At 48.1% G+C, this 27,131-nt stretch overlaps 1 protein-coding gene across 2 annotated transcripts in view; it reads right to left on the bottom strand.

The window, feature by feature from the left end:
• Positions 1-27,131, bottom strand: part of LOC147698192 (RNA-binding protein 26-like) — a 1,163,085-nt gene that overhangs the window by 218,170 nt on the left and 917,784 nt on the right. For both annotated transcript variants that reach the window (XM_086934819.1, XM_086934820.1), the window contains one exon: positions 9,938-10,042. In XM_086934819.1, coding sequence (XP_086790945.1) covers positions 9,938-10,042 — 105 coding nt within the window. The remainder of the gene's footprint in view (positions 1-9,937; positions 10,043-27,131) is intronic.

Genomic DNA, 27,131 nt, shown 5'->3' with positions numbered 1-27,131 from the left:
CAGGAGACCAGTATCCAGCAGGACATTGCACTATATACAGTTATTGAGAATTAGGTGGTTGCGATAATAAACCTGCATATAATATTCTCCTTCGAGCAACCATGGGTATGAGGGATATGGATAGTATAGTAGACTCGTGGCCAACTGATCTTAACACTAAATACATTAAGTGGCTGTGGTAATAAACATACATATAATAATCTCCTTAAATTCACCGGAGGTATGCAATGATATGCGGATCATATAGGTGATTCAGTGTCAGCATAGAATTAAGTCTTAGGACATGAATTTCTTCATTAGTAGTATTTTTACTGCTTTTGTTAATGCAGTAAAGGAAGAGATTCTATGTACCCCTAGGGGTAAGGAGTTCAAAATCTTTGGTGAAATCTCTGAGAAGGCTCTGCAACCAGTTCTCTTCTTGTGGAAGGATTGCGGTTTCAGAAGTAAAGTACTCGCACTTCGTAGTTGTCTGCAACCTCCCGACCTTTCTAGCTTTAGAGCGAAGTGCCTGGGTGTATTGTTATGTAGTGCTTTATGGGTCATGCATGACAACTTTATGTGTATTCTTGCCTCGTAGGGCAGCCAGTTTAGAGCTTTCAGGGTCGGAGAGATGTGGCTATTTCTTTTTGTTCCTGATAAGTCTTTCCGCAGCATTAAGTGATGCCCTCAGCGAGCCACCTTGTATTTGGGGAGACCACAAAGAGTGGTGCATCCATAGTCTAATCTTGGTAGCACTGTGCACTGCCATTTTTAGGTCAGCCTGAGGGAGGAAGGGTTTGAGTTTCCTTAGTATACTCAACTGATGATTAGTTCCCTTAATGGCATTAGTGATGTGCGTCTGCATATTCAGGTCTATGGTGACTCCTAGGGATTTTGCGCAGTCAATGATGAGGGGAGCACCGTCAAAGGAGGTTAGGTGTTTCAACCACAGGTCTATCTTAGGTGTGTGATTCGGTGGAGAGATGAGAATTATTTCAGTTTTTTGGTTATTCAGCATGAGGTGGTAGTTAGTGAGCCAGCTTTGCGTGTTCTGTAGAATAGCATTGAAGGAAATTAAGTGTTCTGGAGTGGAGATTTTTAAATACAGTTGGGTGTCGTCCGCATACAGGTGATAAACAATATTTGCTGCTTTCAATGCGTTCGCCAGGGGTTCCATTCGTAGGTTGAAAGAATGGGTGATATGGCTGATCCCTGTGGAACACCCAGGGTGAACGCGGAGGGTTGAGAGAGTGAATTCTTCATCTTGATTCTTTGTGTTGTTCTTTAGAAAGGAGGAGAACCGTTGTAACACTGTGCCCGAGAGGCCCATCCTTCGTTCCAATAGGGACAATAGGTTGTTGTGCTTGACCGTATCAAAGGGGGAGGATAAGTCCAGAAGTATCATTAGACACGATTTGTTGCGGTCAAGCATCTTTAGTATGTCATCCATTATGTGTGTGAGTGCAGATTCTGTGCTGTGACCTTGAAGGAAGCCAGATTGGTGACTGTCTAGGAGGTTGTAATTCTCAATATGGTATAATTGGAATTGTACACATTTCTCCAGCAGTTTCGCCAGAGTGGGGATGTTGGATATAGGGCGGTAGTTGTTGAGATCAGATGGGGTGGAGTCAGCTTTCTTTAGTATAGGTGTGACCTGCCCTATTTTAAGACACGCCGGTATGGAGCCTTGTCTCAGAGAGGCATTTACAATTTTTGCGCATATGGGTAGGATAGTTGTTTTTAACAAATTGAATAGGGCAGGAGGAAGGGGGTCGTAGAAGTGATTGGAGGGGTTGATTGCTTGAAGAGTGTTAAAGATTATTTGTTGGCAAAAAGACAACACCCATCAAAAGGCATATCCATCAAGGTTGACTGGACATCCCCTGAAAAGCCAGATGTCCTCAACCAGGCGTGGCAATTGTTTTGCCCAGTGAGTCGGTGGTATCCAGCCCATACCGAATGGAGACTTTGGCTGCGTCTCTCCCATCCGCAATTGCCTAGGAGAGAAAGGCCCGGGCACTGAGGCAGCACCTGCGCGACCATATCCCAGATGGTATGGGAGTAGCAGTCCAAGAGGCACACAGTATTCAACGATCGCAGTGCCAAGCTGGAGGAAGAGAACATTTGCTTCCCAAGACTGACAAGCTTCTTGAATTCCCTTTCTGGAGGAGCAGAAGGGAATGCGCCTCTAGAAGCAGGGGGAAGGGTGTTGGGTAAAGAACAGTGGGTTGTCCAGGGCCAGGCGGTGGCGGGCAATTGTCCTCTCCATAGGAGCCACTGTGCTGGGCTTGGACCAAGTGCCGAGGAGGACATCAGTAAGGGCTTCATTAAACGGCAATAGGGGTTCAGAGGAAGAACGCAAACAACAAGGAGCTACAGAGGGAAAAGAACCAACCAGGTTCCCTCCACTCAATAGTCCATATCAATTCAAAAAGACCTGGTCTCCAAGGCACCACTCTTGAGGCCAAACATATAAGCGGTGTTATTATCGGATAATACGCTCCGTGAGGACCTGTGCGATTGGCATTATCGATGAATGTTAATCCACTGAAAGGACTCACAGATGGAGTTTGTCTCTTGCGTGACAAAGAATAGAGCTGGTATTTAGAACTGTAGCTCACTATTATGTCCCTGTAAAAAGATAAAATATATTCAAGTGTCCAGTACTGGTGCCAGGCAACCTCACTGCCCTGAAGAAATTGCCTTGAAATTGTTATGGCAATGTAACATGTCGGCTCAGTATGAAGCAGTATGCATGATAGGCAACTGATTTTAATTTGAATAAGTGCACAGTGAATAATAAAGTATGTATCGAGTAAAGTGCAACTTATTTCAATTTTAGTCTCACATGGTCGTATTAGTGGGATGTGATCAAGGCAAGATGGCTACCAATGTGGGCACTGCTGGCGAGTACCAACCAGCGAGCTCGATAGGTGGTGCACACGTGAGGTGTCATCTTGCCCTTTCACTATTTTTCTGATTGTGATATTCAATTTTTATGCACCTTTCACATTAATACTCCTGTAAGTTGGTCAGGGGTAATAGAGTGTGGTGACTGCCATCTGTAAAAATGTTTTTTTAAATTGAAGGCAATAAAGCGTGAGGTTACTACCACGTAATGGAAAAGAGAGGTGTATATGGGAAATAAATGCTGTGAATCCCTACCTCCGTTTCTATGTTTGGCCTCAAGAGAGGTGCCTTGTAGACCAGGTCTTTTTGTATTGATATTGTTCAGAGGAAGAAGCCGCAGGAGGTTAGTCCGGACTGCCACCAAAGGGAGCTCAAGGCCAAGGACCTTGGTCGCCCTTCTCACCACCACAGCACATGATGCTCCCCCCTCCATAGCCACGTTAGGGGAGAAAGCAAACCAGTGTTTGGAGAGGTGTCCATACCACTTGCATCACCCAGGTCATCTTGCCTGTCCAGTTTTCAAGCTGGTCAGTTTAAGGGTCCAGCGACCCCTACCAGTCCTCATTATCGCCCTATGGTTGATGCAGAACACCAGGGATTAACAGGGGAACAAAAGTTCCCTCTCTTGTCAGTTCAGATGGTGGTCTGGGACCGTGTCCAACTGGGGGTTAAGGAAAACGAGGATGAGGCCGGGCATGGCTGGGGGCACAGCCGAAGCAGAGGTCGTCGTGATCAGCGCCAGGAAAGGTCGAGTTAGATTGACAGGGGTCGATCAAGATTCAGGCCAGGATCCACGGGGGCCTATGGCGCCGTGGCATCGAAGGCCCAGGACCCCGGCCTGCTCCGCAGGGGCCCAAGGTGCGCCGGCGGAGACGGGCAGCCGCAAGACAAGGTGTAAGGCCTCGTAAAAATGTCTGAGTTGGGTAGGAAATGCTCCGGCTCCCGAAAAAGGTGGGAGGCGCGGAGTCATTCATGAAGCAGGCATCGGAGACGGAGCCTTCGAGGGATGACGCTCTGAGCCTCACATCGTATCAGACGACCAACAGGGTAAGGGTGACAAGCAATTGTGCTTATTCTCCTTTTTAGGTCTCCTGGCGTTTAACAGCGCGTCAGCGCTGTGTCCGCCAGGAGATCTTTTGTCAGCGACTCGCAGTCCCAGGAGACAGTCCAGGTCACGCGCATCCTTCCAGGCGATTTGTAGCTGGAACGCGCGCTGTGGCCTGGCGCTGTCTCCTGGGAAGCGCAAGCACAACACACGCATGCGCATACACACACACAAGCGCCCATGCACGCACGCACATACATACATACAGAGACACCCCCCCTGACACATACACACACGCGCGCGCACACACACACACACGTGCACCGAGGCCCCCCCCTCCCTCCCTCCCCCGCCGTCACCGTCGCACGCATACATACATACACACACGAGCATACACGCACACACACACACACAAGTGCACCAAGCCCCCCCCAGCCTTTTTTTGAACTTACCTGGCCAATGTCGGGGACTCTGCTCAGCACGCGGCGCCCAACCTCCTGCTGGCGCGGCCCCGGGGCTCCACACCGCTCACAGGAGCCCCGGGCCGCGAGACGCAACGACTCCGCCTGCCTTCTCTTCCGCTCTGAACGTGGCTCCGCCCCCGTCACAGGCGACCGTGCCTGACTTCCGGGGCGGCCGCGGCGGCATTCCGGGGGCATACTAGCTAGCATTGTAACATTGTAAAGTCTATGGCAGTAGCCAAAGCCTGAAACCAAATAATTTCTCCTCTTCATAGAAAAGCAATTGGAAAAACCGAACGTGGGTCCGGAAATGGTTTGGCCATTTTGCTGATGCTGGGAAAATATAACGGAAGCCCCTTTTAGTAATTCCACCGCTATTTTCTAATTACAAAAGTTAATGCCATCATGGCATTTGGACACGGTTATTACAAGATGATTTTTGGGATAATCAAAGAGGCCACAGAAAGAAAAACAGTTTATTTCTGGTAATGAAGAGTAGTCACTCTACATGATGGTGAAATAATTAATATTAGCTGAAGTAGCCTGCACTTCAAGCACTAAGCAACCAGAGGCTACACGTCCAGTGCAGAGTAGTGAGTGCAGAGTAGTGAGTGCAGAGTAGTGAGTGCAGAGTGCTGAGTGCAGTGTAGTAAGTGCAGTGTAGTGAGTGCAGAGTAGTGAGTGCAGAGTAGTGAGTGCAGAGTAGTGAGTGCTGAGTGCAGAGTAGTGAGTGCAGAGTAGTGAGTGCAGAGCAGTGAGTGCAGAGCAGTGAGTGCAGAGTGCAGAGTAGTGAGTGCAGAGTAGTGAGTGCAGAGTGCTGAGTGCAGTGTAGTAAGTGCAGTGTAGTGAGTGCAGAGTAGTGAGTGCAAAGTAGTGAGTGCAGAGTAGTGAGTGCAGAGTGCAGTGTAGTGAGTGCAGTGTAGTGAGTGCAGAGTAGTGAGTGCAGAGTAGTGAGTGCAGAGTGCAGAGTAGTGAGTGCAGAGTAGTGAGTGCAGAGTAGTGAGTGCAGAGTAGTGAGTGCAGAGTAGTGAGTGCAGAGTAGTGAGTGCAGAGTAGTGAGTGCAGAGTAGTGAGTGCTGAGTAGTGAGTGCAGAGTGCAGAGTAGTGAGTGCAGAGTAGTGAGTGCAGAGTAGTGAGTGCAGAGTAGTGAGTGCAGAGTAGTGAGTGCAGAGCAGTGAGTGCAGAGTGCAGAGTAGTGAGTGCAGAGTAGTGAGTGCAGAGTGGTAATGCAGAGTGGTAATGCAGAGTGGTAATGCAGAGTGGTAATGCAGAGTAGTGAGTGCAGAGTGGTAATGCAGAGTAGTGAGTAGTGAGTGCAGAGTAGTGAGTGCAGAGTAGTGAGTGCAGAGTAGTGAGTGCAGAGTAGTGAGTGCAGAGTAGTGAGTGCAGAGTAGTGAGTGCAGAGTAGTGAGTGCAGAGTAGTGAGTGCAGAGTAGTGAGTGCAGAGTAGTGAGTGCAGAGTAGTAATGCAGAGTGGTAATGCAGAGTGGTAATGCAGAGTGGTAATGCAGAGTGGTAATGCAGAGTGGTAATGCAGAGTGGTAATGCAGAGTAGTGAGTGCAGAGTAGTGAGTGCAGAGTAGTGAGTGCAGAGTAGTGAGTGCAGAGTAGTGAGTGCAGAGTGGTAATGCAGAGTAGTGAGTGCAGAGTGGTAATGCAGAGTGGTAATGCAGAGTGGTAAGTGCAGAGTAGTGAGTGCAGAGTAGTGAGTGCAGAGTAGTGAGTGCAGAGTAGTGAGTGCAGAGTAGTGAGTGCAGAGTGGTAATGCAGAGTAGTGAGTAGTGAGTGCAGAGTAGTGAGTGCAGAGAAGTGAGTGCAGAGTAGTGAGTGCAGAGTAGTGAGTGCAGAGTAGTGAGTGCAGAGTAGTGAGTGCAGAGTAGTGAGTGCAGAGTAGTGAGTGCAGAGTAGTGAGTGCAGAGTAGTGAGTGCAGAGTAGTGAGTGCAGAGTAGTGAGTGCAGAGTAGTGAGTGCAGAGTAGTGAGTGCAGAGTAGTGAGTGCAGAGTAGTGAGTGCAGAGTAGTGAGTGCAGAGTAGTGAGTGCAGAGTGGTAATGCAGAGTGGTAATGCAGAGTGGTAATGCAGAGTGGTAATGCAGAGTGGTAATGCAGAGTGGTAATGCAGAGTGGTAATGCAGAGTAGTGAGTGCAGAGTAGTGAGTGCAGAGTAGTGAGTGCAGAGTAGTGAGTGCAGAGTAGTGAGTGCAGAGTGGTAATGCAGAGTAGTGAGTGCAGAGTGGTAATGCAGAGTGGTAATGCAGAGTGGTAAGTGCAGAGTAGTGAGTGCAGAGTAGTGAGTGCAGAGTAGTGAGTGCAGAGTAGTGAGTGCAGAGTAGTGAGTGCAGAGTAGTGAGTGCAGAGTGGTAATGCAGAGTAGTGAGTAGTGAGTGCAGAGAAGTGAGTGCAGAGTAGTGAGTGCAGAGTAGTGAGTGCAGAGTAGTGAGTGCAGAGTAGTGAGTGCAGAGTAGTGAGTGCAGAGTAGTGAGTGCAGAGTAGTGAGTGCAGAGTAGTGAGTGCAGAGTAGTGAGTGCAGAGTAGTGAGTGCAGAGTAGTGAGTGCAGAGTAGTGAGTGCAGAGTAGTGAGTGCAGAGTAGTGAGTGCAGAGTAGTGAGTGCAGAGTAGTGAGTGCAGAGTAGTGAGTGCAGAGTGGTAATGCAGAGTAGTGAGTAGTGAGTGCAGAGTAGTGAGTGCAGAGAAGTGAGTGCAGAGTAGTGAGTGCAGAGTAGTGAGTGCAGAGTAGTGAGTGCAGAGTAGTGAGTGCAGAGTAGTGAGTGCTGAGTGCAGAGTAGTGAGTGCAGAGTAGTGAGTGCAGAGTAGTGAGTGCAGAGTAGTGAGTGCAGAGTAGTGAGTGCAGAGTAGTGAGTGCAAAGTAGTGAGTAGTGAGTGCAGAGTAGTGAGTGCAGAGTAGTGAGTGCAGAGTAGTGAGTGCAGAGTAGTGAGTGCAGAGTAGTGAGTGCAGAGTAGTGAGTGCAGAGTAGTGAGTGCAGAGTAGTGAGTGTGCAGAGTAGTGAGTGTGCAGAGTAGTGAGTGTGCAGAGTAGTGAGTGCAGAGTAGTGAGTGCAGAGTAGTGAGTGCAGAGTAGTGAGTGCAGAGTAGTGAGTGCAGAGTAGTGAGTGTGCAGAGTAGTGAGTGTGCAGAGTAGTGAGTGCAGAGTAGTGAGTGCAGAGTAGTGAGTGCCCAACCCACTCGCGGTAGCTTGCCTCGCTTTATGTCTCTCTCCACACGCCTAGCGGCCGCCACTTCTCACCTCCTTTGCAGAGTAGGCCTCAGCTAGCTTCGTGCTCCATCTACCAGTTCGGGCCGAATTTGCAATCGGCACCCTGGGCAGTTCTTTCAGGGCTTGCGGGTAGGTCTCTGTGCCCCACGGGGGGGTGGGGGGAGAAACACCAACCTCAGCGAGCAGCTCCGACTTCACCCGATGGGCACACCAGGCCGCAGGTTGCCTCGTGGCACGGCCTACACCTCCTCGGGCTCGCGTGATGTTCCCAGGCGGAATGTCAATAACTCAAACTTTAATGCTCCGAGATCTATTGCACTGCAAATGCTGGTGAGGTGCCCTAGGGGGAGGAGGAGGCCGTTGTTTTGGGTTTGCGGACAGTCGCAGAATCGAAAGCAGACTTTCAGTGAGTGTTTTTTTCATTTATTTTTTAAATCGACTGTTATGACTATGCTTTTGTCCCTGCCTGTTCAGCTTCATTACAATAGCGATTGCGAAAGCTATCAATTTCAGTGCTACTTTTTCTTGCAGCATTTACCATCTTTATACAACAATTCAGAGTTTGATAACAAATTAATGTAACACATTGTAATATACAATGCCAATAGCTCAAACTTTAAAGCTGGGAGACCTATTGCATTGTAAATGCTTGTTCTTGTGCCCTGACTTACCAGAGGAAATCGACGACTGAGTGGGGGCTCCGCGAACAGCCTCGTGACCTCCCTCACCAACGAGACTGGTAGCCACGCAGAGCTGACCGCCAGACCTCCAAGAACTTTCGGGACTGCTCCTGCAAATTCCTCAGATGCATGGCACGACAGCCGGAGCAGGACTCTGGGTTGTGCTCCAGACACAACAAGCACACAAGGTGCGGATTAGTCACAGACATCTTGTGACAGAAGTCGCAGGGCTTGAAGCCGGTCCAACGTTGGGACATCCTTCGCACTCCAGGGGTCCAAGACCCAAAAAAAGACGTCGACAAAAGTCGCAAAATGCTAGACAAAAAATAGCTAGGGGTTAAGTCTCTCCCGATCTGCGCTAGGCAGGCGTGGAAAAAGAAAACTGGCGACCATGATGCTGACAACGGGCAAAAAGTCAATCAAAGCCACCTACTGACGTGCAGGGGTATTGCTGAAGACAAAACCTCTGGATCCAGACTGACGCCTGGGAGAAATTATACGGTAATCTACAACTAACAGTCTCCATCAGATTTTAGAATCGAACACTGACAGAAGTACTAAATAAAAATGCCCTTCAGGAATCCAGGTCATTCTCATCTTCAGGTGATTCTTATCAATCATAGTGATGCTTGGGTAAGACACCTGCATCAAAGTGAAAGTATTAAATGGTCTAGAAAACTGGTGATCTGCCATTGAATGCCTCAATGTTCTGAATTCTTTGTGGTTAATTACCCCACAGATACCCTTTTAGGAAAACGCCAGGAATATTTCAGACTACACTTCTTTTTGGTACTTTTAGAACCTCTCTGACTAGTGGCCCAAAAAGCAAAGATATCTGCACACCGACTATCCATCACCTCTTTCCAGGGAACCAACCATTTGTCAAGGGTTCAGTTACAGCATCATCATAATTACAAAGTCTGTACATTATTTCTTGCACATGACCCGGAGAAGCAGAATATAGTTGCTTCTAAAAGACGCCTAAATCTGGCTTAAAGAGGTAAATTAAGTAGCAAAGCTCGCCTCTTTAAAAGATATTTCTGCTGACACAGGAACAGGTTGCTATTTCTTGTCAAGAAGGATGAAGCTTAAGGTTTGGACCTGCGCTGACTTATGTATTTTATTTCTGTTGACAGGCTCCTACAAGGAGTATGGATTTGCAAAGGATCCTGTACGTTTCCTTCAGAGAGGGATGAATTTGGCCTCTTGTCTACAAACCTCCTTCGGGTGCATCAGAGACAAAGGCACCAAAGGCAGTCCCTTAATGAGATTCTCAGATTCAACAACATGAGGAAGAACTGATCTGAATAAGAGTGGGTTTTGGAGGCAATCCAGCAAACGGCACTGAATTAACAGTCAGAAATCACGCGAAACAGTATAAAGAAATGAAGGGATCCGGATTCTGCGTTTGTGAAGGCACAGAACTACAGTAACGGACTAACAACAGCTCCTTTTAATGAAACCATTTAACTTTAAGTGAAACGATGGGATCCATGCCAGGCACTATGCAGAATGGAGATTCAATTTAAATGTAAAAATTAAGGCTATAAACATACACCCCATTGATTACTCAAGGTTCCTTGAACGTAGTATACGGCCAGAAATTCTAATTTTTCATTAGCAGAACTTAGAAACATTCTCAAACTTACCTCAAGCTGCAGCTCTGTGTACTTCCTCCTCAGTTCAGTAACGTCTTCTCCAGCCTGAATCTTCTTATGTAAATCCAGTTCTGTATCTAGTAATTCCTTCTGTGTCTATGAAATGAACATCTTTTAATTAATATGAAAAGTATAGCAAAATGTTATAGATAATCTTAAGTAACCTTTCAAAATTAAACTTGTCCATTTACTGAGTCAGTGAAAAATCCGCATAAATCAACAAACAATAAAAAATATCAATAGGTCCATCCAAGAAGAAAGAAACAAGAGACGGGGTGGACAGGTCTTGAGGAAAAACCAAACATCTGCAAAGTCAAAGAGCCTAGGAAAGGATAAGGTTACTTACCTAGTAATTATCTGTTCTTAGCATGTAGAGCTGTAGATTCACATGTTTTGCATACTCTTGCCATCTAGTGTTGGGTCCTGATGTTTGCACTTTGTTTTACTTCACAGAAGTCTTTTTCAGTCACTAGGTAGGTGACTTCTCCTTTCGGTGATAGAGCGCATGGGCATCAACTCCATTGATAGATTGTTTTGCCGCAGAGGGTGAGAACGAGTTAGTAAGAGTAGTAGAATAGAGATGTCCATGTGTTTGTATCTAAGTAAGATATCACTGCATCAGGTATTGGTACCCGGGGAGGTGGGTGGGCACATGTTAATCTACAGCTCTACATGCAAATAACAGTTGCATACTGGGTAAGTAGCTTTTTCAGTTTGAGGCATGTGAGCTGTAGATAACATGCTTTGCATAGACTATATAGCAGTAATCTCCCAAAGCGGTGGCTAACCTGTAGCTGTTGCAGAGTTTTGAAACAGTGTACGTAGAACTGCCTGGCCCACACTAGCATGCTGTCTTGCTAACACATCTAAACAATAGTGTTTTTTATTTGTGTTAGGTATAGACCATGTTGCAGCTTTGCAGATGTCACCTATGGGAATGTTTCCTGAGAAAGCCATAGAAGCATCTGGTTTGAGAGTGGAGTGCGCTTTAGGGGGAATTGTTAATGTTTGTTTTGCTTTTGCATAGCATGTCTGAACGCATTTGACTATCCACCGTGCAATACCTGTTTTTGAGATGAGATTGCCTTTATGAGGTGCAGCAAAAGCCATATAGAGTTGTTTTGTCTTATGGATAGGTTTTGTCCTTTCTATGTAATGGAGTAACGAATATGCTACTTACCAGTATGCATCTGTTCTTGGCATGTAGGGCTGCTGACATTCATATCTGTGTATAGATCGCCGCCTTGTGTTGGGTCCGGATGATTGCACATTGTTGTCCTGGAAGAGTCTTCGAAGTATCACGAGATAGGTGGCTCCTCCCCTGGACTACAGTGCGCATGGGCATAGACTCCATCCTCAGATTGTTTTTAGCCATTGTGGCCAAGATGGAGTGAAACTAAGTGAATGATGCCCATGCTAGAAGTATGTGTGAATTCTGCAGCTGCTACAGGCGCCGGGGAGGAGGGCGGGCGATATGAAGGTCAGCAGCCCTACATGCAAAGAACAGATGCATACTGGTAAGTAGCATATTCGGTTCGAGGCATGTGGGCTGCTGAATTCATATCTGTGCATAGAATACATAGCAGTACCTCCATTGACGGCGGCCGCCCGTGCCAGCTGCAGCAGTTTGGAAAAGTGTTTTTAGAACAGCCTGCCCTACAGCTGCCTGCTGTTTGGAGTGCACATCAACACAATAATGCTTTGTAAATGTGTGTGTGGTAGACCATGTGGCTGCTCTACATATGTCTTCCAAAGGAATATTTCCAAGGAATGCCATGGAGGCCCCCAACTTTCTGGTGGAGTGGGCCCTTGGTGGAATGGTGAGAGTACGCTTGGCTTTCAGATAGCAGATCTGGATACATTTAACGATCCACCTAGCTATACCAGCCTTGGAAATGGGGTTACCTTTGTGGTGTGGTGCAAAGGCAACAAAGAGTTGTTTAGTTTTCCTAAAATCCTTGGTCCTATCGATGTAATACATCAGGGCCCTCTTGACGTCAAGGGTGTGGAGCATTCTCTCCGCCAATGACTCAGGATTTTGGAAGAAAACAGGCAATTCAATAGTCTGGTTAATATGGAATTGAGACACAACTTTAGGAAGGAATTTAGGGTTAGTGCGAAGCACTACCCTCTTAGAATGAATTTGAATAAATGGCTCTTGGATAGTTAGTGCTTGTAGTTCACTAACTCACCGCAGCGATGTAATCGCTATGAGGAAAGCCACTTTCCACGTCAAGAATTGAATCTCGCAGGAATGCAGTGGTTCAAAGGGAGGACCAATCAGCCGGATGAGGACCACATTGAGGTTCCACTCCGGAGCTGGTGGAGTCCGCGGAGGAATGACTCGTTTGAGTCCTTCTAGAAAGGCCTTAAGGGCAGGCACTCTGAAAAGTGAGAGGTGCTGCCTGTTCTGGAGATAAGTGGCCATTGCAGATAGATGTATGCGAATGGAAGCATAGGCCAGATTACATTTTTACAGATGGAAAAGGTAACAAATGATATTCTGAATAGATGCATCTAGCGGGTTAAAGTTGTGGTCTGCACAATAAATGACAAACCGCTTCCATTTTGCCGCATAGCATGCTCTGGTGGTGGGCTTTCTTGCCTCCCGAATGATGTCCATACAGTCAGAAGGCAAGTGCAGGTAGCCAAACTCTAAGACTTCAGGAGCCAGATCGCCAGGTTGAGCTGTTGCGGATCTGGATGCTGAATGTCGCCATGGCTCTGCGTCAGAAGGCTCGGTGTGAGGCGTAGCCTCTGATGCGGTACCACGGACAGTTCTAGAAACGTGGTGTACCATGGTTGGCGAGCCCACGTTGGAGCAACCAGGATGAGAGTCATCGAGTGCTGCCTGAGCTTGCGTGCCACCAGCGGTACCAGAGGTGCTGGGGGAAAAGCGTACGCAAATGTGCCTGACCAGTTCATCCATATCGCATTGCCCTGCGACTGTGGGTGTGGGAACCTGGCGGCGAAGCTTTGTCATTTTGCGTTCTACCTTGTGGCGAACAGGTCCATCTCTGGATGACCCCACCTTTGGAAGTACAGTTGGAATACTGATGGATGTATCTCCCACTCGTGCATTTGGTGGCTGTGCCTGCTGAGCAGGTCCACCATCTGATTGTCCTTGCCCGGGAGGTGTTCTGCCTTGAGGAAGACGTTCCTTTGAATGGCCCACTTCCACATGCTCTGAGCCAGATGAGACAGCTGCGGAGAGTGTGTTCCTCCCTGCTTTTGAGTGTAGTACATGGCTGTCATGTGGTCCGTCCAGATCAACACGACCTTGTTGCACAGATGTACTTTGAAGGCTTTGAGTGCCTTGAAGATCGCCATCAGTTCGAGAACATTGATGTGCATCTTCCGTTGCTGTTGCGTCCATATTCCCTGCACCGTGTAATAGAGTACATGAGCTCCCCATCCCTGGAGAGAGGCGTCCGTTGTCAGGATGATCTGTGGCACAAGCTCTTGGAACGGTCGGCCCTTGCAAAGGTTTTGTGGATTCCACCAATGCAGAGTTGTATGCCCGACTGCTCGCCATCACTAGGTCTTTCAACTGCCCGTGAGCCTGAGTCCACTGACGTGCTAAGCACTCCTGAAGCGGGCGCATATGTAGTCTCGCGTGCGGGACTATGGAAATGCAGGAGGCCATCATGCCTATCAACTGCATGAACACTCTTGCTGGAAGCGAGTGTTGAGGTCTGAATTATGTATCAGCGATTGAATGCTGCGGACTCTCACTGAATTCGGGTGTGCTGTGGCCGCCAGAGTGTTTATAGTCGCACCCAGATACTGCCGTATGTGGGTGGGCTGGAGGTGGGATTTTGGGTAATTCAGTGAGAATCCCAGATCGTGCAGGAGGTAAATGGTGTGGGACATGTGGGCGGCACACTGCTGGGCTGACTTTGCGTGGATGAGCCAGTCGTCCAGATAAGGGTAGACATGGATGTTCCGTCTCCTGAGGTGCGCCGCCACTGTCGCCAGGCACTTTGTGAACACCCTGGGTGCCGTGGTGACACCGAAAGGCAAAACCTTGAACTGGTAGTGCTGGTTTTGTATGGTGAACCAGAGGTAATTCCTGTGTGAAGGGTGCAGTGGAATGTGAAAGTACGCATCCTTTAGGTCTAAAGTTGCGAGAAAATCCCCCTGACTGAGCAACGGGAGCACTTGCTGCAGGGTCAGCATATGGAAGTGCTCCGACAGGATGTAATGGTTGAGTGGCCTGAGGTCCAGGATGGGCCTGAGGGACCCGTCCTTTTTTGGTATTAAGAAGTACAGGGAGTAGACCCCTGTGCCTCTTTCTCGCATAGGCACGAGCTCTATTGCTCCTTTTTGCAGCATAACGGTGTCTTCCTGCTGCAATAAGTGCAAATGCTCGGCCGACATAGGACGGTTTGTTGGGGGCATGTTGGGTGGAGTGGACGTTAACTCCAGACAATAACCGTATTGAACAAGTTTCCTGACCCACCTGTCTGTGGTGATGGACTTCCAGACCGGCAGGAACTGCTGGAGCAGGGGTCTCCAACCGGTCGATCGCGAGCTACCGGTAGCTCGCCAATGCCCTGTAGGTAGCTCGCGCTGGTAGCGTCGCAATTTAGTAGCCCATTGACATTGTTGGAATATTTCGGCCTTTTTTCATTGTAGATGAAGATGTTGTCCGCCCTACCCACACAAGCTGCTCCGATTGGCTTAACTGAGGAGGGGCGGGCCAAAGAGTATTATGTTGATCTTCCGGTAGGAGTCTGCGCCGCCGCCATTTGCCTTTGAAAGCCAGGCACCGCGCTTTTCATCCTGCACGTTGAGTGAGTACAGAGCAGCAGGCATGGAGGAGCAGAGCGGCCGGTGCGAGGAAAGCGTGCAGGTGGCGCATGCAGTATTAAACTGCTACCGGGACCTTTGCCACCTGCTTTGTTCAGCCTACCACCAGTTCGACCGGAGCGGCAGGTAAGTTTAAGGAGCCCTGCGCAGGCCTCATCAGCTCCACACCCGTAGCGAGCCCCTACCCTGGCAGTTGTATAGGCGAGGTGCTCATTGCATTCCAGGGACGTTTCAATTTCTGAACGTTTTAGACTAGAATTTTTTGTTTTTATTTTACTTCATTTAAGCAGCATTATTTTGTTTTTTCATGTCATTTTGGTCGCATTTGTAAGATGGTATGATTTGGGAGGAAGTGCTATTTAAGTGGTGTTTGTACGTGCTTTAAAACGACACACGGTAGTGGTTTGTACAAAAATAATGCTGGCGGCAGGGAATGGAAGCGCACATGATGATGAGGTTGCCGGTTGCAGCTTTGTAAGTGATTTATGTGTTTTTGTTCAGAGATCACGTGGCAAGAAAAGTGACTTATCTGCAAAAGAATGATTTAAGTAGCTGGCTTAAAGCAGGACGCAGTATTAGCTGAGAGAACAGGATTAAGCTGTACTCGATTCGTTTTTGCATTTTAGGATTGTTTAAGGAGGATTGCCTAAAAAAGAAGAATGTGTTGAAAGATTAAGGATATGTGCCTGGATCTAGCAGTGCGATAGAAGGGTGCGCAGATGCGTGCCCCCTTGGATACTCATTGCAGTACAGGGCACTTGAAACCAGATTAAAACGTTGCCTTCTAATATAGATCATATCTATGACTATCATCATGATCTTTCTCGTGTTTCAATTAAGCTTCATGTTTGCACACTGCAATGAAACTGAAAGTAGTTTGTTTTTCCATTTTAAGAGTTTGACAATGTTAAATGCAAACTATTAAAATCATATACATACAATTCTTAATTTGCAGAGAAATACTTAAATTCAATAAAACAAGATACGTGCTCAAATTACCAGGTTTACCTGAAATGTTATAAAACAGTGTTTCATATTAGTGTCACTTTCTAAGGCTCACTTCAATAAAACATTAGGCATGCTTGCTGCCGTGTTGGCATTCAGTCTTATGGCAGATAATTTGGTGATGGGATGCTTGTCAGAACGTCAAAAAGTGTCCATCACGTGGAGGGAGGTTGTATCATGATCCATTATGTACCAAGTGTTCTTGATGCCGGTGGGTGTTCTCTCTGCATCCATTATGTACCAAGTGTGTGCAAAATTTTATCTAAAAGCCTGAACTGTCTGAAAGTATTACAACCGATATGAAGTCACTTGGCTAGGCAGTATATTATATTAATGTCAGTACAAATATAAACCTCTGCCCTCATCAATACACCAACTACACTCAGCGGTTGCGCAGCTAACTGTAGTTCAAACACTATAGTATCCTTACAGCTGGGCGCGGGGGTCTCGAAAAAATGCGCAAGTTTCTGGGCCTTTAGTAGCTCACGATGAATTTGATTGACCAGAAGTAGCTCTCACTACAGAAAAGGTTGGAGACCCCTGTGCTGGAGTCTCCCCCCGACCGGTGTTGTGTGGTTGGGGGGCAGTGACAAGGCGTCACTGTTTGCTGGTGGCAGAGGATCTGGAGCTGTTGTTTCCACGACCTCTGCCCTTGGGACCGTTACCACAATATCCACCTCGACTCTTGTTGGTGTATGTGGACTGAGTGTTGCCCTTGTAGTACTGCGTGGACTGGGAGAGCTGGCCTCTGGAAACGCCTCTAGTGCTTGAGCGACGAAAAGACCCACCCCGAAACTGCTGGGACTGTAAGGCACCCATGGATTTCGCAGTCTCCGTGTCCTTTTTAATTTTTTCTAGGGTGGTGTCAACCTCCGGGCCAAACAAGTGATCTGGGTTGACTGTTTGGTTAAGGATGGTGGTTTGGATTTCTGGCTTAAATCCAGAGATTCTCAGCCAGGCATGTCGCCGTAGCATAACACTAGTGTTTATAGCCCTGGCAGCGGTATCAGCCGCGTCCAGAGCGTACTTAATTGAAGCGTTAGAGATCAGCTTCCCTTCCTGAATCAGCATCTCAGCCGCCTCCTTGTATTCATCAGGCAGGTGCTGCAGCAGTGTCTCCAGTGTGTCGTAGTGTGCCCTGTCATACCTCGCCAGAAGCGCTTGTGTGTTAGAAATGCGCCAGATGTTGGCTGCCTGTGCTGCTACCCTCTTCCCCGATGCCTCAAAGACCTTGGATTCTTTGTCTGGGGGCATCACCCGTAGTCTGAGAATTAGCCCTCTTCCGGGCATTCGAGACGACAAGGGAGTCCAGAGGCAACTGTCCTTTGATGTAGGTAGGATCAGTAGGCGCTGACTTGTATTTTTTCTCAATCCTAGGGTTTATCACCCTCGCCCTGGTAGGTTCTTTAAAGATCTCGCCAGCATGTTTTAAAACACCTTTCAGCATAGGCAGAGTCTTAACAGTTTTTTCTGAGACTGAGAAGGTATCAAAAAGGAAGTCGACATCCACAGGGTCAGCATGGTGCTGGACGTTGTGATTGTTAGCTGCCCGCTCAATGAGGGCATTGAAAGGTGCAGAGTCTTCTGTAGGGGACGTTTTTGCAGAAAATAGTTGAGGGTCTTGTCCTGATTGAGGATCACCTGGGTCACCACCAGCAGCCCAGGGTTCGTTGGTATCCTCAGGGTCTGTATAGACAGGATAACTGTACTCATCCTCATCATCCCCCCTCTCCAGCGTCCACATCAGAGTAAGTGGGAGAAACGTTTTGAGTCTGTGGGGAAAGTGGTTCCACCAAGACGGGAGTCTTGAGAGGGATCTTGTAGGACTCCATTGGGCGTTCTAGGGCGCTTGTGGAGGGAAAGTGTGCCCGTTTCGGCATTGATGAAGTGTTCCTGATGCTCGTCCACAGAAGGTCGTCGAGGTTGTGGGCCGGGGACCACCGCTGACGACTTTGGCCCCGAGGAGACCTTCTCGGGGACGCTGGCGACCGCCTTAGGAGCGAAAGCCTTCGGCTCCGTCTTTGGCGGCAACGTGAAATGGATGGGCGTGGACGCCTTAAGTGGATTCTCCACCGGTTTTGTAGGCGGAGGATCCTTCAGACCGACCAACGCGGTCCCGTCCCTGATGCGCTGCAGGGCGTCCGTCACCTTCTTGGTGAACGCGGCGGATGGGCGCGCCGGTTCAATGGAATCCCTCGAGGCCTCACCTGGAGTCGACTCTTGGGGTGCGGTGCCCTTGGCCTTGTCCTGCTGACGCGGAGTCGCAAGAACCTTCGGGTCATCCAGCCGTTTCTTCGGGTCACCGAGAGCTTTCTTCAGGTCGCCGATAGCCTTCTTTGGGTCGCTGAGGCCTTTGCCGGCGTCGACCGTCTTCGGTGCTGACGCGCTCGGCTCGACCACCTTCACTTTAGTCTTCGGCGCGGCAGACTTCGTCTCGACGCCCTTGACTTGAGCCTTCGGCTTGATAGCAACCTTCGGCGCCGAGGCCTTGGAGCCGACCAAAGCGATGCGCACTTTTGGTTTCGAGGACGATACCTGCGCAGTGTCTGGAGTCAAGACCGTAGGTTTCACTTTTGGTTTCGACTTGCCAGGGTGTGGCTCAACAGCAATGTCCGTGGCCGAGCCCGAAGGCGGGGCCGTAGAACCCATAGTAAGATCTTGGGTAAGGCCCGAAGGCGATCCCTCGACCCGAGCCTTATGAATTGGCACGGCCCTAGAATCAGTTGGAGGAAACTCTTCGTCCGAGCTATACTCCATGGCCCCGAGGGCCCCGTCGTCGTCTCCTACCTCGTCGACGACTTCTTCGGCCTCGAACATCTCTGCATCCGCGTTGTAGTCGTAGTCAACGTCCGACGCGGGGTTCGACTCAGTAATGTCCTGGATAGATTTGTCCTCGACATCCCCTGCATCGAAGATGTCCACAGGCGCCGGTGCAGCATGCTGGGCCTCCTGGCGCGCAGCTCGTCGAAGCTTAAGCGTCTTCTTGGACCTGAAGCGTGAACAAGCCATACACTTGGCTTCATCGTGGTCCGGCGACAGACACTTGTTGCACACCGGGTGGACATCGATGTGGGGATACTTCGCGTTGCAGACGGGACATCTCTTGAATGGACTTCGGTCCATGATGGACGGTCCATAGGTCTGGAGCGTCGACTGGGCCTTACGCGCCGAGAGCACGCGGGTGTAGAGAATCCGGCTTGGAACCGAGCTGTAGAACTAAGACCGAACGCAAGACTATACCGACGTATTAGACTAAAGACCTTTTGGTCTCAAGAAAGTTTTCTATCGATTCCGACAAGAGGGAATTCAAAGACATCCGAACCCAATGGTGGAAAAAAACAATCTGACGATGAAGTTGATGCCCATGTGCACTGTAGTCCAGGGGAGGAGCCACCTATCTCGTGATACTTCGAAGACTCTTCCAGGACAACAATGTGCAATCATCCGGACCCAACACTAGGCGGCGATCTATGCACAGATATGAATTCAGCAGCCCACATGCCTCGAACTGCTCTTTTACCGTCTAAGGTATGTAGAGCACGTTCTGCCACAGAAATGGTTGAGGGAAGAACACAGGCAACTCAACAGATTGGTTGATCTGGAAGGTAGAAATCCCCTTGGGTAGAAATTTAGGATTTGTCTAAAGAACCACTTTGTTTTGGTGCACTTGTAAAAATGATTCCTCTATGGTTAGTGCCTGAAGCTCACCTACTCTCCTTGGTGATGCAATAGCTATGATGAAAGCAAATTTCCAAATGAGAAATGGCAGCTCACGTTTGTGTAATGGCTCAGAGGGTGGACCCATAAGTGTGGTGAGGACAATATTGAGATTCCACACTGGAGCACGTGGAAGTCTTGGGGGAATGATTCTTTTGTGTCCTTCCATAAATGCCTTAACAGTCACTTTGAAGAGAGAGGGATGTTCTGTATTTTGAAGGTATGCAGCTATTGCAGCAAGATGTAAGCATAAGGATTTGTACGCTAAATTTGAACGCTGTTGATGCAGTAAATAGCAGATGATGTTCTGAACTGAAGCACCAAGTTGGTTGATTTGATTGATATTATAATAAATAACAAACCGTTTCCATTTTGGTACATAGCAAGCCCTTGCAGTAGGACGTCTAGCCTCTTTGATAATGTTTATGCAGTCTGGTGGAAGATTAAGGTAGGCAAACTCTATGACTTCAGGTGCCAGATAGCAAGGTTGAGATGACCGGACTCTGGAAGTCTTATCTCTTCATGGCTCTGTGTGAGGAGATTGGGTGTAAGATGTAGTTTTTGGTGAGGGACTACTGAGAGCTCCAACAGGGTGGTGAACCTTGGTTGATGGGCCCATGTGGGAGCAACTAGGATTAGTGTCAGGAACGCCTGCATGAGCTTCCAAACCACTAGCGGAATGATTGGGAGAGGCAGAAAAGCGTAGGCAAATATCCCTGACCAATTTATTCATAGTGAATTGCCTCTGGACGATTGGTGTGGATAACTGGAGGCGAAGGTTGGGCATTTTGTGTTTTGATGTGTGGCGAATAGATCTATGCCTGGGAAGCGCCACATCAAAGAATGGGAGAACTTGAGGGTGGTGTTCCCACTCGTGGACCTGTTGCCTGTCTGCTGAGCAGATCTGTGATTTGATGGTCTACTCCTGGAAGGTGTTCTGCGAGGAGATACATTTTGTGACGTTTGGCCCACCCCCAGATAGTCTGTGCTAGTTGTAAAATCTGGAGAGTGTGTGTCTCCCCTCCCCCCCCCCCTTCTGTATGTAACACATAGCCGTCATGTTGTCTGTGCATATCAGGACAGTTTTGCCTACAAGGTGAACTTGAAAGGCTTTGAGCTCTAGAAATATCGCTGGAAGCTCTAGATGATTTGTGTGAAGCTGATTTTGCAGCAGGCTCCACATGCCCTGAATTGTGTGAGTTTGGAGATGAGCTCCCCAACCAGTGAGCCATGTGTCTGCTGTTAGCACTGTTTGTGGAATGGAGTCGGGAAGGACCACCCCTTGAAAGGTTTTGTGGATTACACCACTGCAGAGAGCATTGAGTGCGGCAGTCTACCAACACTAGATCTGAAAACTGACCCGGAGACTGATTCCACTGACATGCCAAGAATTCCTGAAGGGGACACATTTGAAGTCTTGCGTAGGGGACTATTAGGATGCAGTATGCCATAATTCCTGGTAACTGCAAGAACACTCGACCTGGCAATGAGTTTTGAGGCTGGAACTGGCAAAGTAGAGTTTGAATGTTGCAGATTCTGGCCGGATTGGGATAGGCCAGAGCCTTTTGTGTTTCTAGAGTGGCTCCCAAATATGCTTGCGTTTTGGAGGGTTGGAGATAGGACATGGACAGATTTACTGTGAATTCAAGATCGTGGAGCAGCTGCACTGTTGTGTGAGTATGTTGAAGACAGTATGCTTGCAAGTTGGCTTTTATGAGCCAGTCGTCTAAGTATGGGCAGACGTGAATGTGTTGTCTTCGTAGATGAGCTGCGACTACTGTCAGGCATTTGCTGAAAACCCTGGGAGCAGTAGTGACTCCAAATGGGAGTACTTTGAATTGGTAATGTTTCCCCGCTACTACAAACCTGAGGCATTTGCGGTGAGCGGGGTGCATCAGGATGTGGAGGTAGGCGTCCTTTAAATACAAAGTGGACAGAAAGTTGCATTGCAGAAGGAGCAGGAGTACCTGTTGGAGTGTCACCATATGAAAGTGATCTGGTTGGATGCATAGATCGAGTTTTCGGAGGTCTAGTATAGGCCTGAGAGAGCAGCCTTTTTTGGGAATTAATAAGTACTGGGAGTATACTCCGGCTTTTTGATATTGTAATGGGACTGGTTCTATAGCTCCTTCACATTGCGTATGATCTTGGAGGAATGTTTGGAGGAGTGTCTGTAAGTTCCAGGCAATAACCATATTGGATAATTTGTAGAATCCATTTATCTGAGGTGATTGTATACTAGACGTGTAGAAATTGGGAGAGACGTCCTCCGACTAGAGTGTAATGATCGCGGGTAGATGAGGGAAGTCACGGTTTGGTGTTTGCAGGGGAAGTGCATGTTGAGTTGCCTCTGGCTCTTCTCTTGCTGTTGCTCCCTCTAAATCCTCCCCTAAAGTAACCTCTTGAAGAGGGCGATTGATTATTGCCCCTGTAAGAGAAGGAGAGATTCTCTGATGAAGTGGTTTTGGAGCCACTCCTATAAAGGGAGTGAGAAAATGATCCCCGATTGGAAGGGAGTTGCAAAGCCCCCATGGATTTGGAAATCCTTAACCAGGCGTACCTCCTGAGTAACACACTAGTGTTAATTATCGAGCTGCGGACTCAGCAGCTTCTAAAGCACATCTAATAGAGGAATTGGAGATGAGATTGCCTTCTTGTACTAAATCCTGAGCTCATCTGGCAGATATTGGAGCAATTGCTCTAGTTCATCTCAGTGCACTCTATCATACCTGGCTAATAAGCCCTGGGTGTTGGCAATGCACCAATGATTCCCTGCCTGGGCAGCTAATCGCTTATCCGAAGGGTCTAATAATTTTTACTCATTGTCCGGAGGAGGTACATCCCCTGAGGTTTGTAAATTGGCCCGTTTACGGACATTAGAGACAACCAGTAAGCCTAGTGGTAACCGCCCCTTAATAAAGACTGGATCAGATAGAGCAGGCCTATACTTTTGGTCTATTCTGGGAGTGAGAATACTAGCAGGGTCTTTGAATATATCATTGTCATATCTCATCATGCCTTTGAGCATAGGGAGAGTCTGACTGGATCTCTGTGTTCTACTCAGAGTTTCAAACAAAAAATAATCTTCAACTGATTCTTTGTGTATTTGTACCCTGTGATATACTGCAGCTTGAGCAAGTAATTCTAAATACCTTACATTGTCATCAGGAGGGGAAAGCGTTGGAGGGTAAAGGTCTGGGTCATTTGCTTTAGGTGTATAGTATTTTAGTCTTTCCTGGGATCTACAGGTAAATAAGTATCTCCATCATCGTCTCCACCATCATCATCATCATCATCATCATCATCATCATCATCATCATCATCATCATCATCAGGCTGTGGTGGGGGAGAGTTAGATGGTGTGATAAGTAAATGTTCTAATGCTGGAGAAGGTGGTGAATGTGTAGGGGAACGTGGTGGAGGAGGAGGGGAAGGGTTAGTACCAACATTCTTCCTCTTTAAAGGAATTGTATAATGTATGTCCTCTGACTCAGGTTTGCGCTTCTGAGGCAGTTGGTAAGAAGACGTCCTGTATCAGGACTAATGTAAAGTTCCTTTCGCTGTGGGTCCGATTTGGGAGGTGGGATGTCGAAAATCGGATCCTGCTGCTTCGAAGGATAATTTTTGGGTTTTAGCACAGAGGACTTCGGTGCCAGGGTGGAATGACTTTTCGGTGCGTAAAGTTTGAGTTCCGAAGCAGTTTTTGATTTTGGCGTCAAGGGTTTCGGCTCCGAAGCGGTCTTTGGTGTCGAGACCTAATGTTTCTGCTCAGTGTCTGACTTTGGCCAACTCAACCCCAAGCCAGAAGGCTTAACAATGTGTTTTGGTGCCGAGCCGGGGCATTAGAAACATCTTCTTGGCGTTGACCGTGGCCTGAAGGAAGAGGTGGAACCAATGCCTTTTGTTTGGATTTTGGGCAAGGGGTGTTCGGTACTCACGGGACGTTGACCTTGCGTTTTGAGGTCTTCCATCTGGGAGTCCAATTCTGGAATACATACAGGTTATTCCTGCTCCTCTTCGACCCCTTGCACATCAAATATTTCTTGCTCAATGGGGTTTGGTCCAAAATTCTGATCCCTTGGTTAGGTTACTATATACTAATCCCCTGGCCCATGTGGTAGCTAATGGGCATATATCCAAAGAGTTCCCAATTGCACCGAGGCACGAGGCAGGGCTACCCGCTATCGCCGCTTATTTTCGCTCTTATACTAGAGCCACTGGCGGCCTGGATACAGCAAGATCCTGTTATACATGGGCTTCGCTGGACTAAGGGATGCGAGGATCGCATATACCTGTATGCGGACGATGTCCTCCTTTATATAGCTACTCCCTAAGTTCCCTATCTAGCCTGCTAGACATATGTAGCTCCTACAGTAGGCACTCAGGGTACATGATCAATTGGACTAAACCCGTTCTAATATGTCCTGAGAGGGCCTCCACCTAAGTTACCGGCGGGCTGTGACGTGACAATCACTGGGGATACTTTCAAGTACTTGGGAATCCACGTCACCCACGACCAAGAGGTCTTTATGACCATGAACTTTCAAGCCCCCCTGAAACGGCTTCAAATGGACACTAAACACTGGCAATCGTTGCCACTAACGCTCCTGGGTAAAGCTGCACTCTTTAAAATGATGGCGCTCCCGCGGTTCCTATACGTCCTCCAAAATACACCATTCATTGTTCTCTAATCCTACTTCCGAACCATAGAGGTAGAAGTCACTAAACTCCTATGGAATAATAAACCACATCGCATAACTATGGTCAAACTGTTCAGAACCTGGTATGATGGTGGCATCGCAATTCCAAATATACAAACGTGCTACTGGGCATCCCAATTGATGGTGATTAACCACTGGCTACATGTCCCCCACACAGACCCGGCCTACAGTCTTGACAGATTGGAGTTGGGAGAGGGAGGGCTATATCGAGCACTCTACTACAAAACCCGAGCCCTAATGGGCCCGGCGAATCACACACTCCAGGTATGGAAAATAGTACACAAAAGGTTGGGCTGGCACAACAAAATCACACAGGAGACCCCACTCTGGGACACAGACAGACCGGGCCGACTGGGCAAAAGTAAGGGCTTCAAACACTGGGACAATATAGGGATATCAAGGTTGGGAGATCTCTGGGTGCAGGGAAAGAGGATTTATTTTGCAAAACTCCAAGACAAATATGAATTCATACCCACGGAGCAATTCCGGTACTATCAGATTAGACATGCCCTAGAGGACGCAATTCCCTCAGACACTAGTATCCCAGAGGTGTCACCGTTAGAGGATAGATTGTTAACAGATCACATGGCCATGAAAGCAATATCCAAGACATATCGAAAGATCAATAATAATATGCCAGATCCTATGCAAAAGCTCCAAGAAAAATGGCAAGGGGAGTCGGGGACCTAGATGATTCCGACTGGCAGGAAGCATTGGCTTCACCCAAAGAGGTGGCGATCGTGTCCAAACTACGAATTGTACAGCTTAAGATCCTTCACAGAATCTACTACTCTAGAATAGCTCTATATAAAATAGGGAAAACTGACAATCAGCTCTGCCTGCGGCAGTGTGGGGTGCCTGTTACCTTCTTTCATACACTCTGGGAATGTCCTGCAATAGTGCCATATTGGAAGTCTGTCATGTCCATCATCACGAGAATCAGCGGGAGCCCAGTTCCTCCAGAACTCAAACTCTGCCTTCTGAATATTTCGGAAGCGACGGACCTTAATTCCACAGTGCTGACTTGGGTGACATTAGAAATGATGTTAGCCAAAAGAAACATTGCTAAATACTAGAGTGTACTCCCCACCACCACGATAGCGGAATGGTGTAAAGATATGGACATGACCATGATGGCGGAAAAGACGGTATATGTGTGCAGAGGTAGTCCTAAAGGAAGAGTTACTTACCTTCTGTAACGATATATCTGGTAGAGACACAGTCTAGCCGCAGATTCCTTAACTTAAAATATCTCCCCAGGCATCAGACTGGATCCGGAAAAGCCTTTTCCCAGCAATACCGCTGCACGCCGGGAGGTGGCGCCGCACGGCTCTGTCCTGACGTCGTCCACGTTAGTGACGTCAATGGAGCCATATATGCTCCTCCTGGCATGCTGATGTCAGTTTCCTAACGGAAAAACAGCGATAGCACAGGAACAGTGTGTGTTAAAAAAGGGCAAAATCGTTGAAATAACGATAAGTAACATAAACAAGCATTGGAAATGCAATAGGTCTCGCATTAGAAAAGTAGGAGCTATTGGTGGTGTAAATGTTTTTTTTTTTGTGTGTATTTTCTCCAAATAGCTACAGTGATAGATTTGTTATTTCCAATGCCAATAGTTGTAATTTTTGTGAATGTGTCACCTATAGCATTTGGAATGCCACATGATTTGTATAGACGTGATTTTGATGACATTTTATTTTGTTATGCCACCTTTCTAGAGAGCAGGAGAGTGCAGAAGGGGATAGAAGCAGAGCCCTGCAAGCTGAGCGTCCTCCCGGGTGAGTGTGAGTGAGTGTGTGTGAGGCTGAAGGTGTGTGATGGTGTGTGAGGGTGATGTTGTGTGAGTGTGATTGCGGGTGTGTGAAGGTGTGTGTGATTTTTGGGGTGTGAGGGCGCTGTTATGAGTGTGTGTATGTTAATAAGAAATATTTAATATGTGTTTTTAGGTTTAAAGTATTTTATTGAAGCAGGGTGGGATAGGACACAGAGGGGTAAGAAACAGGTGACCCACAAGATCCGCGCACCAGTGCGCATCATACAGCCAATACAATAATACAGTTACAATTTTGCAAGAGGCTCCGTCCGACTCGGGAGCATAGCTTCAGCACCTGTGGGCACGGACAAACAACGAGGGGAGGGGAGGGGGGGGGGAGGAAGGGGAGGGGAGGGGAGGGATGAGGAGAGGAAAAAAAACAGGAGGGAAGGAACAAGAGAAAGAACGCACGGGGAAGCAAAAAAGAAAAAAAGGGGGGGGGGGTGAAGGGAGGAGAAACAACCCCGCTCCAAAAAACCTACCCAACCAAACTGAACCCCCAACTACCATACCCCGACCCACCCCCTGTACTGTGCCAGCATCTACAGTCCCCGCCTCTGTGAACTCTCCATGAATCACTACTATGCAACACCAACCCCACCCACTCAGGCAGGCGGGTCCGGCGGCGGCGTCAGCCTCAACAACCGCAGATATCTAGGGCAGGTAATCTCTCGAAACTCAGAACATAACAGGCTGTGAAAGGGCTCCCACAATTCCTCAAAGGTATCAGTATCCCCCAGGGCCACTAAGGACATCTTTTCCATTCCAAGAACATGCCACAATCTGTGCAGCCAACCAACTACAGAGGGAAGTGTTGTAGTGCGCCAGTGTATGAGAATATTCTGCACCGCTGACCCCAGCGCAATTGCGATCTGTCTACCCCTCTTGGACCTAAGGGGATACATCAACCCATTCGGCAACCCCAACAGGACATAGGCCGGGAACCTAGGCAGTTCTATCCCAAAGCATTTGTCAACCTCGCTCAGGACCTCTTCCCAGTACGGAGCCAGCAGGGGGCAATCCCACAGTATGTGTGTCAGTGTACCAGTGTTGCCACAGTTGCGCCAGCACGTCCCCGGTATCGCCCTATCCATCTCGTGCAGTTTCTCCGGAG

This window comes from Lissotriton vulgaris, chromosome 8, assembly GCF_964263255.1.
Source record: "Lissotriton vulgaris chromosome 8, aLisVul1.2, whole genome shotgun sequence".
Lineage (NCBI taxonomy): Eukaryota > Metazoa > Chordata > Amphibia > Caudata > Salamandridae > Lissotriton > Lissotriton vulgaris.
The sequence above is the reverse complement of the archived record's forward strand: the minus strand, read 5'-3'. Positions and strand labels throughout refer to the sequence as shown.